Source organism: Sinocyclocheilus grahami, unplaced genomic scaffold, assembly GCF_001515645.1.
Source record: "Sinocyclocheilus grahami isolate Dianchi unplaced genomic scaffold, SAMN03320097.WGS_v1.1 scaffold1317.1, whole genome shotgun sequence".
In the NCBI taxonomy this organism is placed as follows: domain Eukaryota; kingdom Metazoa; phylum Chordata; class Actinopteri; order Cypriniformes; family Cyprinidae; genus Sinocyclocheilus; species Sinocyclocheilus grahami.
In genome coordinates, this window is record NW_015506496.1 from 45,139 (window position 1) to 59,881 (window position 14,743).

Here is a 14,743-nt window from a genome sequence, read left to right on the forward strand (position 1 = left end):
TTTTATTCATTCATGTACTACACAGCACAACTGTAAAAAATAAAAAAAAAAAAAAAATTTTTGTTCAGTCTTTGTTCTGGGTCAGGCCAGAGAATCTCGTCCACATCACAGGCTATATTGGCCCTAGCCAGGCAGTGAGGGTAAAATCCTCTTGCATGCCTGATCCACCCCTGGCATGCATCTACTGATATGTCTAGGCAGGCTTCTTCCATGGCCTGGAGGAGGTGAGCACGGATATAAGGTTCTCGGTCATACACTTTCCACCGCCATGCCGAAAAAAACTCCTCTATCGGGTTTAGAAAGGGAGAGTATGCAGGCAGAAAGATGTTAGAAAACCTTGGGTTATTGGTAAACCAGTCACGAACCAGAGCAGTGCGATAAAAGCTGACATTATCCCAAACAGCAATGTAACGAGGCTGCTCTCGCTGTGCTGGTTCCCTGAGGTCCAGCTGGAACATATGCTCTCTTAGACTGTCAAGGAAAGCAAGGAGGAGCATAGTATTATAGGGTCCTAGAATGGCATGATGGTGGAGTACCCCTCGTTGGCTGATGGCTGCACACATAGTGACATTCCCTCCGCGCTGACCAGGGACATTTACAATAGCCCGATGGCCAATTATGTTCCTCCCCCTTCTCCTTCTTTTGGTCAGGTTGCAATGGCCAATTCTGTTCCTCTCCCTCCTCCTTCACCACGTCCTCTTCCTCTCCCTCCTCCTTCACCACGTCCTCTTCCTCTCCCTCCTCCTCCTCTCCCTCTTCCTCCCCCTTTTGCACAATTAAAGTGCATTAAGTACAAAATGAGTTGTTCCAATTTAGCAGACTTTAAGTATACCAGTTTAGTATACTAAAAGTACAATTGCAGGGCATTTTATTAAGTACATAAATATGAAAATGTATTTGTAGTATGCTTAGCATGAAATTAATGTATTTCAAATACATATAAGTATATTTATTTTTCACTAGGGTATTCATTACTAAAGCGACATTTTCCAGAAACTGTGGCGTTTTGATTGAATAAAAAGGTGTTAAAAAGCTCAGCTGGTTAGCATAACAATCTGTTATGCAAGCTATCGTTTCTGTCCAGTTCTACTGCAGTGTGACCAAACACATGTGATTGTGACATTTGTGTCTCATTTCTATCTCAAAACAGAAAAACGGATCTCAAATAGAAAAAAATACCTTTATTGATATTTCCCCCCGTTGACATTTTATTGAAGTTCCTCCAACCTTTTTACTTTCCAGTGGAGTCCTTTAGTCCTCAACCCAAGCTATACCATAATGCACTTGCTAGGAGCTAATAAGGTACCCTGGCTATGTAGTGTGCTGCATGATACTGCATGAGCGTCAATGTGACATCCTGTTCTTGCTCAGTGAACACTAAGCTGTTGTAAATGTGCGGTTGTATGGACATGCCTTTTAAGGTTCATTTTGTCCATCTGTTTTTGTTTTGTAAGTAATTTTGTTTTGGTCAGTTCTGTCCTTGGTTTTACAGCTGGATTTGTTTCATCTTGTAATAAATGTTGGTCAAATTAATCATTAATGGTTACAAATGAATATGCTTCTATCTGTTGGCTTTAGTCAGTAATGCAATTGTTTGTGGTCTATACAAAGATTGTCATTGTGAGATTATGTTGATGTTGACTGTTTGAAATGAACATGTGACACTGCATGTATGTATTTTTGTCTGTGAGAACAGTTTGATTTAACCTGGGACCCAGCAACACATTTTGTTTTTTGGTTAATTTCTTTGACCAGATATGTAAATATGGTTCATTTTATAGAAGACATCCTGAGATTTTTAGAATATCACATACCTTCCTCTTTTTCATCTTGAATTTACAGAAATAGAAAATGCAAATATTTATTTATTTTTGTATTATTTTAAGAAATATATTATTTTGCTCTACAAGTAAAAAATGTAAATCATGTGTGACATATCTCTTATCTGTAGACAAGACAATACAAGAAAAAAAACACATTTTCATGTGTCACATTAGGAACTAAATATTATGCAGCATTTATCATTCTCATAACATATCATTTTTTGCTTGGTCCCAGAAGGTTAAATGGCTTAAATAAATATCATATGCTGAATACTCTCTTTATCTCTGTCTGTTTCCCAGGGTCGTCAGCTGCGAGGTTTTAGAGGCTTATTTAATAAAAGTTCCAAGTCCTCAGTGGACACACATATTGGAGTTCCACCTCGTAAGCGATCCATAACCGACCACCTCCTTCGGAGGACTGCCAGTGCCCCTGCTAAGGGCCGCAAAAAGATAAAGATGCCACTGACTGAAGCTACAAGTGACAGAAAGCACAGCACTGGGGACCCTCAAACCACTTGTGTAGAGAGGAGAGCAGGAAACAGAAAAGCCCTCCAACACCGCCCAGCATCCATGCCCCTGGATAAGCTCCTACATAGTCACCTCAGCCTGTCCACCCCAGATCGGGAGAGCCCTGATCCTGGAGCTGACACAGTCATTGGTCAGTTCCTTAAATAATTCCCTTGACATCCCCTTAGGGACTGTGTCATAATGAATCAGAATGTGAACTGTTACACTATGCAGTAATTTATATTGTTACTCTAGCTATGAGGCATAATTAGAGTGGATGTTGACAGTTGCTTCTTCTTCAGTTTCAGTCAAATCCAAATAACATTAACACAAGTTTTATCATAAGAAACAGTTTTTTCCCTTAACTTCTGCTATGATCTCAGAAAAGAAATTATATGCAAATTTTCATTATTTCTCTATAATTTCACTTCTACTAATAATGTCATTGTTTATTTAACACTTTCACATGCTCTCTATTTTTTCGCAGTGCTTTTAAAGGGATAGTTCACCAAAAATGTTAATTCTGTCATCATTTACTCAGCCTTGTTCCAACCCTTTATGACTTTCATTCCTGCGCAGTACATAAAAAAGTTAAGATATTTAAAAAAAGTAAACATTATTTTGGGTGAACTATCCCTTTAAGTATTGTATTTAGTTCCTCTACTGGTCCCTTTGAAGTATTCAGACATGCAGTCTTTTCTTTCTTTAATACCTTAACTTGCCTTTGTCTTGTTCTGTCTTTACTGTTGTGCTTCTCTATAGTAGAAAACTGACTAGGAAAACCCCCGCAGGTAATCCACAAGCCATACTCGGGTTGACTCACCTAAAACATTCCAGTTTTAAGCCATTGCACCAATGTTTTTGAACTACTTTTGTTTTGTTTCATTAAAAAAACAAAAACAAACAAAAAAAACAATTAATCTTTTTTGAAAAAAGAAAATTTAAAAAAGAGCAACAAATCTTGGATGTTCAACAAATACCTGGATGTTCCCCATGCACCTACACAGTGCCATTATCAAACTTCCTTCTCACAGTCGTACTTGGTGGTACATTCCATTTGTCCTGTGTTTAGAGTGGCGTGTTTTGGATTTTGGTGTTTGAAGGTCACTGAGGGTTTTTTCTTTTTTACTGACAATCATCTCCTGTAAAATGTCTTCCACAGATTCCTTCCTCAGTGAGAAACCCAGATCTATCTCAGTTGATCTCCTCTTTGAAACTTCTGCCTTCAAAGAACCTGATGTCCATGCCCTTTCAGCTGACCACATTCAAGACTGTAATATTGAGCCCAAAGATACAAAAGAAACTCCTTACCTGGTCATTGAGGGCAGTAGGGAAAGTTTGGGTAATCCTAACCAGGAACACTCAAGAGGTGGTCTCACCCAGACCGAAGCTGATAAATTATGTTCTTCCAAAGGGCCAGCAGACCACTTGTCAGGTCCTACAGATCAATGTAATGGTGGCAGTAGCTCACTTAGTGAAGTAAGTCATAGAGAATTAAGCCAGTTGGAAGCCCCTAAACAGAACATTCTAACAGCCAAGGCAGCCACGTATTCCTTGGCTTCCTCTTCTTCCTTATCTTCAGGAACCATCACCAAATTCTCTCCTAGAATGACTCTGCCAGACCAGAAGAGTCAAGTGTCCCTCCAGGACAGTGCTCTCTCTCGCCTTATTGACGCCGTCTCACTAGAGAACGAGTATGACACCTGTGGGTCCATATCTGCTCTGATTGGCCAATTTGAGCTCACTGCTGAGCAGAGCTCCCTAATTCCATTCAACTCACAACCCATGAAAAATTATATTCCTCCATCTGACCTTCCTCATCTCAACAGTGAGCTTTCCAGCACACCACTAAAAGTTATCCAAAAATCTGTGTGCATAACCTCAGAGCTAACCGAGAGACCTTCTAGTCCTGAAACGACTGAACCTGCAGTCTTTACCATCTTGGATGAGGAGGTGCTTTCTCCTGTACCTACAAAGAGCCTTTGTCAAACCAACTTTCACAATGACTTGGTTGGTTCTCCTGTGGTCAGCAAGAGATCCTCACCCAACAAGATGGCTTTAGAATGGTCTGCACGTGGAAATCTAAAGCAAAACTATAGCAGCGAATGCCATTCCACTGGTTCCTTTAGAAACTTTGAATTTGGAGGATACGGAGAAACCTCAATCAATAGCACCCCCTCAGACCGCTTCTTGCTGTGCCAAGACTCTGCAAGCAGCAGTCTGATGGAGGTGGAGATCAATGTAGACGGGGATTCCTTAGACAACACACCGACCCCTTTGAGTCCCTTTCACGGGTTCAAAAGTGTTCACAGCTTAAACCAGACTTCCCCCTATCATGTACAAAGACTTAAACCAACCCATCTCCACAAACCCTCATACAATCCCTCTCCTGTTCACTCATACTCCACAGACACATCACTCTTTCACAGACACTACCAATCTCCACACCAAAGTCTGAACTCTAGCACCTACCTTACTAACAAATTGCAGCGAAGGAAGTTTAACTGTTATAATGACTCTGGGAGATTTACACTTGGTGACCACAGAATAGATGACACAGAGGGAAGACTAGGAAAACCCCCGCAGGTAATCCACAAGCCATACTCGGCTTGACTCACCTAAAACATTCCAGTTTTAAGCCATTGCACCAAAACAAACAAAAAAAACAATTAATCTTTTTTGAAAAAAAAAAAAAAAAAAAAAATTTAAAAAAAAGCAAAAAATCTTGGATGTTAAACTTCTAGTTGGGAAGTAAAAAATACCTTAACTTGCCTTTGTCTTGTTCTGTCTTTACTGTTGTGCTTCTCTATAGTAGAAAACTGACTAGGAAAACCCCCGCAGGTAATCCACAAGCCATACTCGGGTTGACTCACCTAAAACATTCCAGTTTTAAGCCATTGCACCAATGTTTTTGAACTACTTTTGTTTTGTTTCATTAAAAAAACAAAAACAAACAAAAAAAACAATTAATCTTTTTTGAAAAAAGAAAATTTAAAAAAGAGCAACAAATCTTGGATGTTCAACAAATACCTGGATGTTCCCCATGCACCTACACAGTGCCATTATCAAACTTCCTTCTCACAGTCGTACTTGGTGGTACATTCCATTTGTCCTGTGTTTAGAGTGGCGTGTTTTGGATTTTGGTGTTTGAAGGTCACTGAGGGTTTTTTCTTTTTTACTGACAATCATCTCCTGTAAAATGTCTTCCACAGATTCCTTCCTCAGTGAGAAACCCAGATCTATCTCAGTTGATCTCCTCTTTGAAACTTCTGCCTTCAAAGAACCTGATGTCCATGCCCTTTCAGCTGACCACATTCAAGACTGTAATATTGAGCCCAAAGATACAAAAGAAACTCCTTACCTGGTCATTGAGGGCAGTAGGGAAAGTTTGGGTAATCCTAACCAGGAACACTCAAGAGGTGGTCTCACCCAGACCGAAGCTGATAAATTATGTTCTTCCAAAGGGCCAGCAGACCACTTGTCAGGTCCTACAGATCAATGTAATGGTGGCAGTAGCTCACTTAGTGAAGTAAGTCATAGAGAATTAAGCCAGTTGGAAGCCCCTAAACAGAACATTCTAACAGCCAAGGCAGCCACGTATTCCTTGGCTTCCTCTTCTTCCTTATCTTCAGGAACCATCACCAAATTCTCTCCTAGAATGACTCTGCCAGACCAGAAGAGTCAAGTGTCCCTCCAGGACAGTGCTCTCTCTCGCCTTATTGACGCCGTCTCACTAGAGAACGAGTATGACACCTGTGGGTCCATATCTGCTCTGATTGGCCAATTTGAGCTCACTGCTGAGCAGAGCTCCCTAATTCCATTCAACTCACAACCCATGAAAAATTATATTCCTCCATCTGACCTTCCTCATCTCAAAAGTGAGCTTTCCAGCACACCACTAAAAGAGAGACCTTCTAGTCCTGAAACGACTGAACCTGCAGTCTTTACCATCTTGGATGAGGAGGTGCTTTCTCCTGTACCTACAAAGAGCCTTTGTCAAACCAACTTTCACAATGACTTGGTTGGTTCTCCTGTGGTCAGCAAGAGATCCTCACCCAACAAGATGGCTTTAGAATGGTCTGCACGTGGAAATCTAAAGCAAAACTATAGCAGCGAATGCCATTCCACTGGTTCCTTTAGAAACTTTGAATTTGGAGGATACGGAGAAACCTCAATCAATAGCACCCCCTCAGACCCAGTGAGCTTTCCAGCACACCACTAAAAGTTATCCAAAAATCTGTGTGCATAACCTCAGAGCTAACCGAGAGACCTTCTAGTCCTGAAACGACTGAACCTGCAGTCTTTACCATCTTGGATGAGGAGGTGCTTTCTCCTGTACCTACAAAGAGCCTTTGTCAAACCAACTTTCACAATGACTTGGTTGGTTCTCCTGTGGTCAGCAAGAGATCCTCACCCAACAAGATGGCTTTAGAATGGTCTGCACGTGGAAATCTAAAGCAAAACTATAGCAGCGAATGCCATTCCACTGGTTCCTTTAGAAACTTTGAATTTGGAGGATACGGAGAAACCTCAATCAATAGCACCCCCTCAGACCGCTTCTTGCTGTGCCAAGACTCTGCAAGCAGCAGTCTGATGGAGGTGGAGATCAATGTAGACGGGGATTCCTTAGACAACACACCGACCCCTTTGAGTCCCTTTCACGGGTTCAAAAGTGTTCACAGCTTAAACCAGACTTCCCCCTATCATGTACAAAGACTTAAACCAACCCATCTCCACAAACCCTCATACAATCCCTCTCCTGTTCACTCATACTCCACAGACACATCACTCTTTCACAGACACTACCAATCTCCACACCAAAGTCTGAACTCTAGCACCTACCTTACTAACAAATTGCAGCGAAGGAAGTTTAACTGTTATAATGACTCTGGGAGATTTACACTTGGTGACCACAGAATAGATGACACAGAGGGAAGGCACCAGGAGACAAGAGACCAAAACAGCTTGGTCAGCAGGGCAGAGCATATTCACAAAAGCTCTTTGACCTCAGAATGTCTTGCAAAGACTCAAGGCTGTCATCATTTGTTAAAGAGGGACTTGTACACACCTGGATCAGACTACAACATGATTTCAGTTGAATCGCAAGACTCTTATACCCAGCCATCTTCACACAATCAGGCCTTTCCTGTACCTCCTCCTCAGCTGTACAATGGACTCTCTCCAGCTTCCTCCAAGTCCAAGAGCCTGGGAGACCTGACCTCTGAGGACATTTCATGTAACTTTCAGAGCAAGTACAAGTCAATCAGCCGAAGTTTTGTCACTCCTGCAATGAAAGACCAAAGATGGATCTGTGGGTTGTCTGGTCGTCCGAAGTCCACTGATCCCTTAACTGAGCAGCTTCGCAAGCTTGTAACGTTGGAAAATGAAGACTATGCGCGCCCCCTCCCCTCTTGTTCACAACTCATCCCGAAACCCCTTTCAGTGCTCCCTCTGGTTTCTCAGAGCTCTGCCGATGATCCTGAAGACCCTCCACCATTTCTGTCAAGGCGACTGTCGTCCCGCAGTCAAAGTCGTGTACGTCATATAGCCAATCGCGCACGTGAGAGACAGCAGGAGGCTTTCAAACACCGACCTGTTGAGGGTGCCATGGAAGTAGTACTCCGTAATAAACCAGTCTCCTCCCAAAATCCTCCACCGAACAGGCATTCTACAGGCTCCTATATCGCTGGTTACCTGGACCAGCTGGGTCCTGAGGCCCGAGGCTTGCCTGAAGGAGCCTGCGCCTCACTACGCTATGGATACGGAGATCGCTACTATAATGATGATTCTGTACTCCCTCCTGACTTCTCCAACTCATCAGAACCTGAGGTCTTCTTCCTACTTAGGCTTTGACCTTGCATCTCACCTGCTGTTTTTGACTGTGCATGTATTTCCTAGTAACAGTTGCAACTACATGTAGCAGGACACTTCCAGAACTGTGTACATATGGCATATAACATGGTCTCCTATATGTGCTACTCCTGCTGTATTTAACTAATTATTTTATATACATGTGGTCCCTGTCATGCTTAAAAAAATATTGTTCAAAATGTGTGTTGTCTCAAGGTTAAAAAAATAATAACAGTAAATAATTGAATTGGATATTTCTTGCAGACATTTTTGTTGTTGTCAGCTATTTGTTCTTTTTAAACTATGAAGTACAACAAAGTCACGAAGAGGCTTCTCTTTTTATTCAGTCTTCCTGCATATTATGTTATTTGTATGTCTGTGTAGTTTGTGCATATGTTGGTAAATTTATCCTCAGTCAAAGCACTATTGGTTTTCATTTAAATTTTAACTGCTGTGATGTTTTTTCTTTAGCACGTGAACCGTGAACATTTTCAGCATGACTATGCACAGACCTGTAGATGCTGTGCCCTAATTTTGCACAGAATGATTCTGTTGTATTGAATGCAATACAGCACATTTACCTGCTTGCTCTGACTTGCTTGCTTTCTATTAGTCGTGAATTTAAAGAAGTTTGAAACTCTTCTTCATATTCTAAAGCTGTATGGTTAAAGTTTTATTTTTATAATTGCTTTGATACAGAGAGCAAAAATAACATTTGTTAGACTTAATATTTAGTTTTCTTTTTAAAGAGACAAAAAACAAACAAAGCTTTTTTTCAACTCCTCTGTGCTTAAAGACATCTAGTCTGTTGTTCTTTTTATTGTTGCTCATCCAAGATGAGTGTAAGCATTTTCCAACCAATGCAATAAAATTATGAAATGTTTGTTATGAGGAAAAATATATATTTGTGTGGTTTCTCTTATCTGCTTGTCTAATAACAGTATATCCAATTGTAATTTTTATTCTATATTCTTTCATTCTCTGTTTTGGCATTGCCTCATGTATATTTACCTCCTAGATGCAAATGTCCTTTCCTTTAAGGCTGCAAAAAGTTGTAAACTAGGTTGCTGTATTCCATGATGGTGTTAGTCTCTGAGTAACAGCAAACACAAAAACAGCCTCATGCTGATGTTAGACAGGACTGTTTTGACAGGAAAACTCAGATGAGAGTTTGTAATTAAAGATCAGGCTTTCTCGCAGATGGGGCTTTGTTGTTTTAAGTCTGAAGATAACTGTGTCTCACTGCCCCACACTTCCAAGAATACCGAATGTCCCTGTGCAGCTCTATCTAACCGTGAACTCATCAAAAATTATTGTGTAATTGTCTTTAATTATTTAACTCAGAGGAGGTGCAATTTGGCCCCATGTTGTTTTCTCTGGCCCTTGTTTTTCTACTGCTCTTTTGGGACTGTGGTCAAAAGAAATATCTCTTCTTGCCCTAAATGCACAAGGGTGCAAGCAGAGCTGGTAACGTCAAACGTTATCAATGTCTTTACAAGTCTTATTGTTGCTCCCACTTTCTGTGCTGGTGCTTTTACTGTGTGCAGTGTGTGGGGCTGGGATGGGGTTTTCTGTGGTAGAAGAGACTCTGCAGGAAAAGTGTATAAACCTGGATGCTTCACAGAACTTAGACGGTGATGGTTTCTACCAGGATGGTGATGTGATTATTGGTGCTCTCATTAATGTACATAACCTTGCTGCAACTCCTGACCTGAGCTTCACCAGAAAAACGGAATTAGCGTCATGCGTAGGGTAAGTGATGTGCCCTTTTTCATTCTCTTTCCCATCTCTCTCCACACCTGTAAAGTACATGGAGTCTGTGTACTGATGTGTTTGGCAGAATAATATTTTATAAACGTGTACTGAATTTGTTCTCTGAGATTTTCCCTGCAGGTGTAGGATTTTCAATACAAAGATTGAATATATTAAATTAATACATTTATACATTATATTTATATTTATTTATTTGATTAATTTGGGTTATGTATAACCGTAGCTCATGTTTAAGGTTAACAGGATTGTTAATGAAAAGTGCCTTTGTGTGTGTACAAATCTACATGTATGAACATTTAAACAAAATGTATTTATGTTCATTGGTTCATTGAAGTGTTTCTAGAATTATGTTAAGTTTGTATTGTTTTTTTTTTTAAATGTTTTATTAAATTATTATTATTACCATGTATTGCAATTTATTGCTCATTGGTAGTTAATTCTGGTTAATGCATTAACTAGCAGGTTATGTGTAAAGTGTTACACATGTACTTTATCAATTTAAATACTTTTAAATACCTTTTACCCATGTTTTTTTTTTTACCAATCATTTTAAAATATCTTGATCTCAAGATAAATTTAGATTTATGTGCAGTCACTTTTTTGTAACGTTACATTTCAGTGGCTTTTTTTAAACACAAAACATGCTAATGATGTGAACATAGAGATGTTAACATTACTAACTGCAGAATGCTACCTCTCTCTCTCGTTCTCTCTCTCTCTCTCTCTCTCTCTATATATATATACATGTGTGTGTGTGTTTACAATAATTTTTTTTAGTGTATTTTCATTATTCCATCATTATTTACTACATTTATATATAAAAAGTTTGCTCCAAGTTATGCTTTGCGGCACCCCAGACAGAAAAAAAATGCATAATTATACTGGAAATTGTTTGTCTGCTGTCAGTTTTCAGGAACATTCTGTGCACTGGGTTCAGGCGATTGTATTTGCAGTTGAAGAAATTAACCGGAGCCCCTCTCTGTTGCCGGGGGTCCAACTGGGTTATCACATAATGGATAGCTGTTCCCGTTACCCCCAGAGCCTGATGGCAACTATGTCAATGATCAGTGGAGGAAACAAAACTTGTGGCACCACTAGACCTGCCAAGGTCATCATTGGAGATTCTTCTTCTACTCAAAGCATTCTTCTGTCTAGGACCCTGAGTCCCCTGCAGATCGCAGTGGTGAGGTTATATTACCCACCAAGAAATGCTGAAATGCTAGAATTGATGTTTGGTTATTTGTAAATATGCAATATAACATTTAAATGCATGCTCTGTCAAACATTGTTTGAAATATGCTTTCAGATCAGCTACCTGGCCAGCTGCCCATGTCTTAGTGACAGGCAAATGTACCCTAATTTCTTCCGCACTATCCCCAGTGATGCCTATCAGGCACGCACTATGGCACAGATGGCCAAACGCTTCGGCTGGACCTGGGTTGGAGCTGTGGTTGCCGATAATGACTATGGACGCGGGGCTGTGCAGGTGTTTGAAGAGGAAATAAAGGGAATGGGAATCTGCTTGGCCTTTTTTCACACACTCTACCGGGAGCAGTTAGCAAAGGATGTGGCCCGTGCCGCCACAACAGTCCAAGCCTCTTCTGCCCGTGTGATCCTGGTGTTTTCTTGGTATGTGGATGTAGAGGGGTTTCTTTTGGAACTGATGCGTAGGAACGTGACAGACAGGCTGTTCCTGGCCAGCGAGGTCTGGAGCACTAGCGCCTATCTTTTGGCCAATCCCCAGCTCTACACCATCGCTAAGGGAACACTGGGTGTAGCTTTAAGAAGTGTGCCCATACCTGGTTTTGATGCACATCTCCAGCAGCTACATCCTGACCGCTACCCTGATGATGAATTCTTGAGGACCTTCTGGGAAAATACATTTAGCTGTAGCCTTACGAAAAGCACTTCCAAGGCTTTTCAGAACGCCCTGCCTCCATGCAGTGGCAGAGAGAGTCTGGAGGGGGTTCAGAGTCCATTTACAGATACTTCTCATCTGACAGTGACGCATAATATTTATTTAGCAGTATATGCTGTTGCTCATGCACTTCATTCTTTGCTGGCGTGCACCCCGCAAAATAACTCTGATCCTAAAATAAAACTAAAGTGCTCCTCTCTAGACAACATCACCCCAGCACAGGTATGCATCTCATGTGACTTTTAAAAAAATATGTTTATAAAAATACATATTTAAAAATGTATTCATGTCATTGCATCAGATAACAAAACATTAACACAACTATCCAACTGGCATTTCTTTTAAAGCACAATTTTCAAACACATTTATTTTAAAGAAAGCAAGCACAATTTTCAAACAAGATATTTCACAATAATACGTCTTTTTACAAGAAGTTTGATGTTTGAAGTATATTTGTGTTTTATATTTATTGAAATATTTTATTTGAATCAACTGAAAATCATACTCTTTCAGTGCAATTTTATTTACATAATTTATTATCTCCTACTCTTATTCAGATTTTGTCTAAAAACAGTGTATGTTTTAGGTTAAAAGGACTGTTAAAGAATGAGCATTAAAACATTCAGAACCTTAATTACATACTTATTCAAATGAACACAATTCGAGTGTTTGTTCTATTTGCGGCCACTTCTTCTTAAGTTAACTTTTTAATTAAAGCGTATTTATTCACATTTAAGTATTTGGTATTACTTTTAAGTATCTGCATTAAAATTTTTCATTTGAAGTATCTGTATATATTTTTCATATCAATCAATTTTATAGTTGTTCCAAACATATTAAATGTTCTCTCTTTTCCTGACATGTTCAGCTTTTACAGCACATTGGACAAGTTCGTTTCACCACTCGGTCAGGAGAGGAGTTTTATTTCCAGGACGGCAGCATGCCACCTGTCTATAACCTGGTGAACTGGCAGAGAGCTCCTGATGGTTCACTTAAGTATGTTTCCATTGGACAAGTGGATGAGAACCAGCTCATTATTAATGAGTCTGCCATTTCATGGCCTGGAGACTCCGGGAAGGTGAGATGGCCTTCTATCTAAACAATTATATAAAGAAGGTGTAATATATTGTGTAATATGTGTTCCCAGATGCCTGTGTCCGTGTGCACTTCTGAGTGTCCCCCTGGGACACGTAAAGCCATTAAGAAGGGTCTGCCAGTGTGCTGTTTTGACTGCCTGCTCTGCACGGAGGGGGAAATCAGTAACAGTACAGGTCATTAAAGTTCTCTAACACTAATTTATAAAGTCACTAAATACCATAAAGCTTTAATTTTCCTCTTTTTATTTTTTCCCTAGGCTCAATAAAATGTTACCGCTGTCCCCAAGAGTTCTGGTCTAATAGTTTCAGAAATGAATGTGTGTCCCGTGAGACTGAGTTCCTCTCCGTTAGAGAAACAATGGGCATCACGCTGATAAGTGTTGCCATTTCGGGTATCATCATCACAGCTACCGTGGCTGTGATTTTCCTGTACCATAAGAGCACTCCGATAGTTAAAGCCAACAACTCAGAGCTCAGTTTCATGCTCCTTCTGTCTCTCAAACTCTGCTTCTTGTGCTCGCTGATATTTGTAGGCCAGCCATCGCTCTGGTCATGTAGGATTCAACAGGCTGCGTTCGGGGTAAGTTTTGTCCTGTGCATCTCCTGTATTCTGGTCAAGACAATTGTGGTTCTAGTTGCATTTCACTCCACTAGACCTGGATCCTCAGGTCTTATCAAATGGTTTGGACCAGGTCAGCAGAGAGGAAGTGTTCTGGTCTTTGCCAGTGTTCAGGTGGCTATCTGTGCCATTTGGCTCTCTGTCAGTCCACCTTTACCTCACCGTAACTTTGGAATCCAAGGGTCAAAGGTCATCATTGAGTGCACAGTTGGGTCAGTTGTGGGATTCACCTGTGTTCTGGGCTACATTGGCTTTCTAGCTGTTGTCTGTTTCCTGCTGGCTTTCTTTGCCCGTAAACTTCCAGATAATTTTAATGAGGCAAAATTCATTACTTTCAGCATGCTGATCTTCTGTGCTGTGTGGATTGTATTTGTGCCAGCATATGTCAGCTCGCCGGGGAAGTACAGTGTAGCTGTGGAAATTTTTGCCATATTGGCCTCTAGTTTTGGACTCTTGTTTTGTATCTTTGTCCCAAAATGTTACATTATTTTACTCAAGCCAGAAAACAACACTAAAAGGTTTCTTATGGGAAAAGCATAATTATACATGTGAGAAACTTTCTTTTCTGTTTTGTGATTCTGTTTCCCTATAATAAAGCTGTTCTGAGTCACAGCCATGTTTCTTTCTGTTATTCATTTAGTGCAAGTGCTTCTCAAATCTGTCCTGAAGATATTGTCCAATTTTCAAAAATTAAATTTTCAAAATGGAAAAAAGTAATACTAATAGTAATAATAATAGAGCTAATTCAAAACCTGCTATGAATATTTCCTAAAATTTAGCATTGTCATCTTTCACACAATTTATAACTTCTATTATACTCAAAATATAAGGTAGAGTGGGTTGATATCTACAAACCCCTGTAAAAAATTGCAGCTTTTAGAGATGTAAAAATGAATTTTACTAAATGCTGGTAAAGCAGTAATCAGTAAACAAGAAATAAGGCACAGGATAGCATGAAATCCCAAGTCAGGTGATTATGCAGAGATATACTTTCATGTGGGGTGTGAATAAAGGCCTCCTGTAGCGATTAGATGACTTTTTGTAAGAAAAATATTCATATTTATATTTAAAATGTTATAAACATTTTTATGTCACTTCCGCTGACTGTCATATGAGCAAGTCGTTCCGGCGGATGACGTAGTACGTATGCGTCGCG

At 40.1% G+C, this 14,743-nt stretch overlaps 2 protein-coding genes across 2 annotated transcripts in view; both read left to right on the plus strand.

The window, feature by feature from the left end:
* Window positions 1-8,221, plus strand: part of LOC107569148 (1-phosphatidylinositol 4,5-bisphosphate phosphodiesterase eta-1-like) — a 31,544-nt gene extending 23,323 nt beyond the window's left edge. Inside the window, exons 5-8 of the mRNA XM_016255161.1 lie at window positions 1,243-1,302; window positions 2,124-2,481; window positions 3,493-4,283; window positions 6,654-8,221. Coding sequence (XP_016110647.1) covers window positions 1,243-1,302; window positions 2,124-2,481; window positions 3,493-4,283; window positions 6,654-8,183 — 2,739 coding nt within the window. The 3' untranslated portion in view covers window positions 8,184-8,221. The remainder of the gene's footprint in view (window positions 1-1,242; window positions 1,303-2,123; window positions 2,482-3,492; window positions 4,284-6,653) is intronic.
* A 1,441-nt stretch (window positions 8,222-9,662) lies between these two features.
* On the plus strand, window positions 9,663-14,127 carry LOC107569149 (extracellular calcium-sensing receptor-like). The gene is made up of 6 exons (XM_016255162.1): window positions 9,663-9,932; window positions 10,995-11,136; window positions 11,260-12,093; window positions 12,740-12,949; window positions 13,019-13,142; window positions 13,226-14,127. The coding sequence occupies exons 1-6, from the start codon at window positions 9,667-9,669 to the stop codon at window positions 14,125-14,127; spliced, it is 2,478 nt and encodes an 825-aa protein (XP_016110648.1). The 5' UTR covers window positions 9,663-9,666.
* Window positions 14,128-14,743: the final 616 nt, after the last annotated feature.

Bases quoted from the DNA above. Each gene is read 5' to 3' on its own strand.
- LOC107569149 (XM_016255162.1), top strand. From the start codon at position 9,667: ATGTCTTTACAAGTCTTATTGTTGCTCCCACTTTCTGTGCTGGTGCTT. The intron at 9,933-10,994 runs GTAAGTGATGTG...TTACCCCCAGAG, and splicing joins GAATTAGCGTCATGCGTAGG to CCTGATGGCAACTATGTCAA. The intron at 11,137-11,259 runs GTGAGGTTATAT...ATATGCTTTCAG, and splicing joins GTCCCCTGCAGATCGCAGTG to ATCAGCTACCTGGCCAGCTG.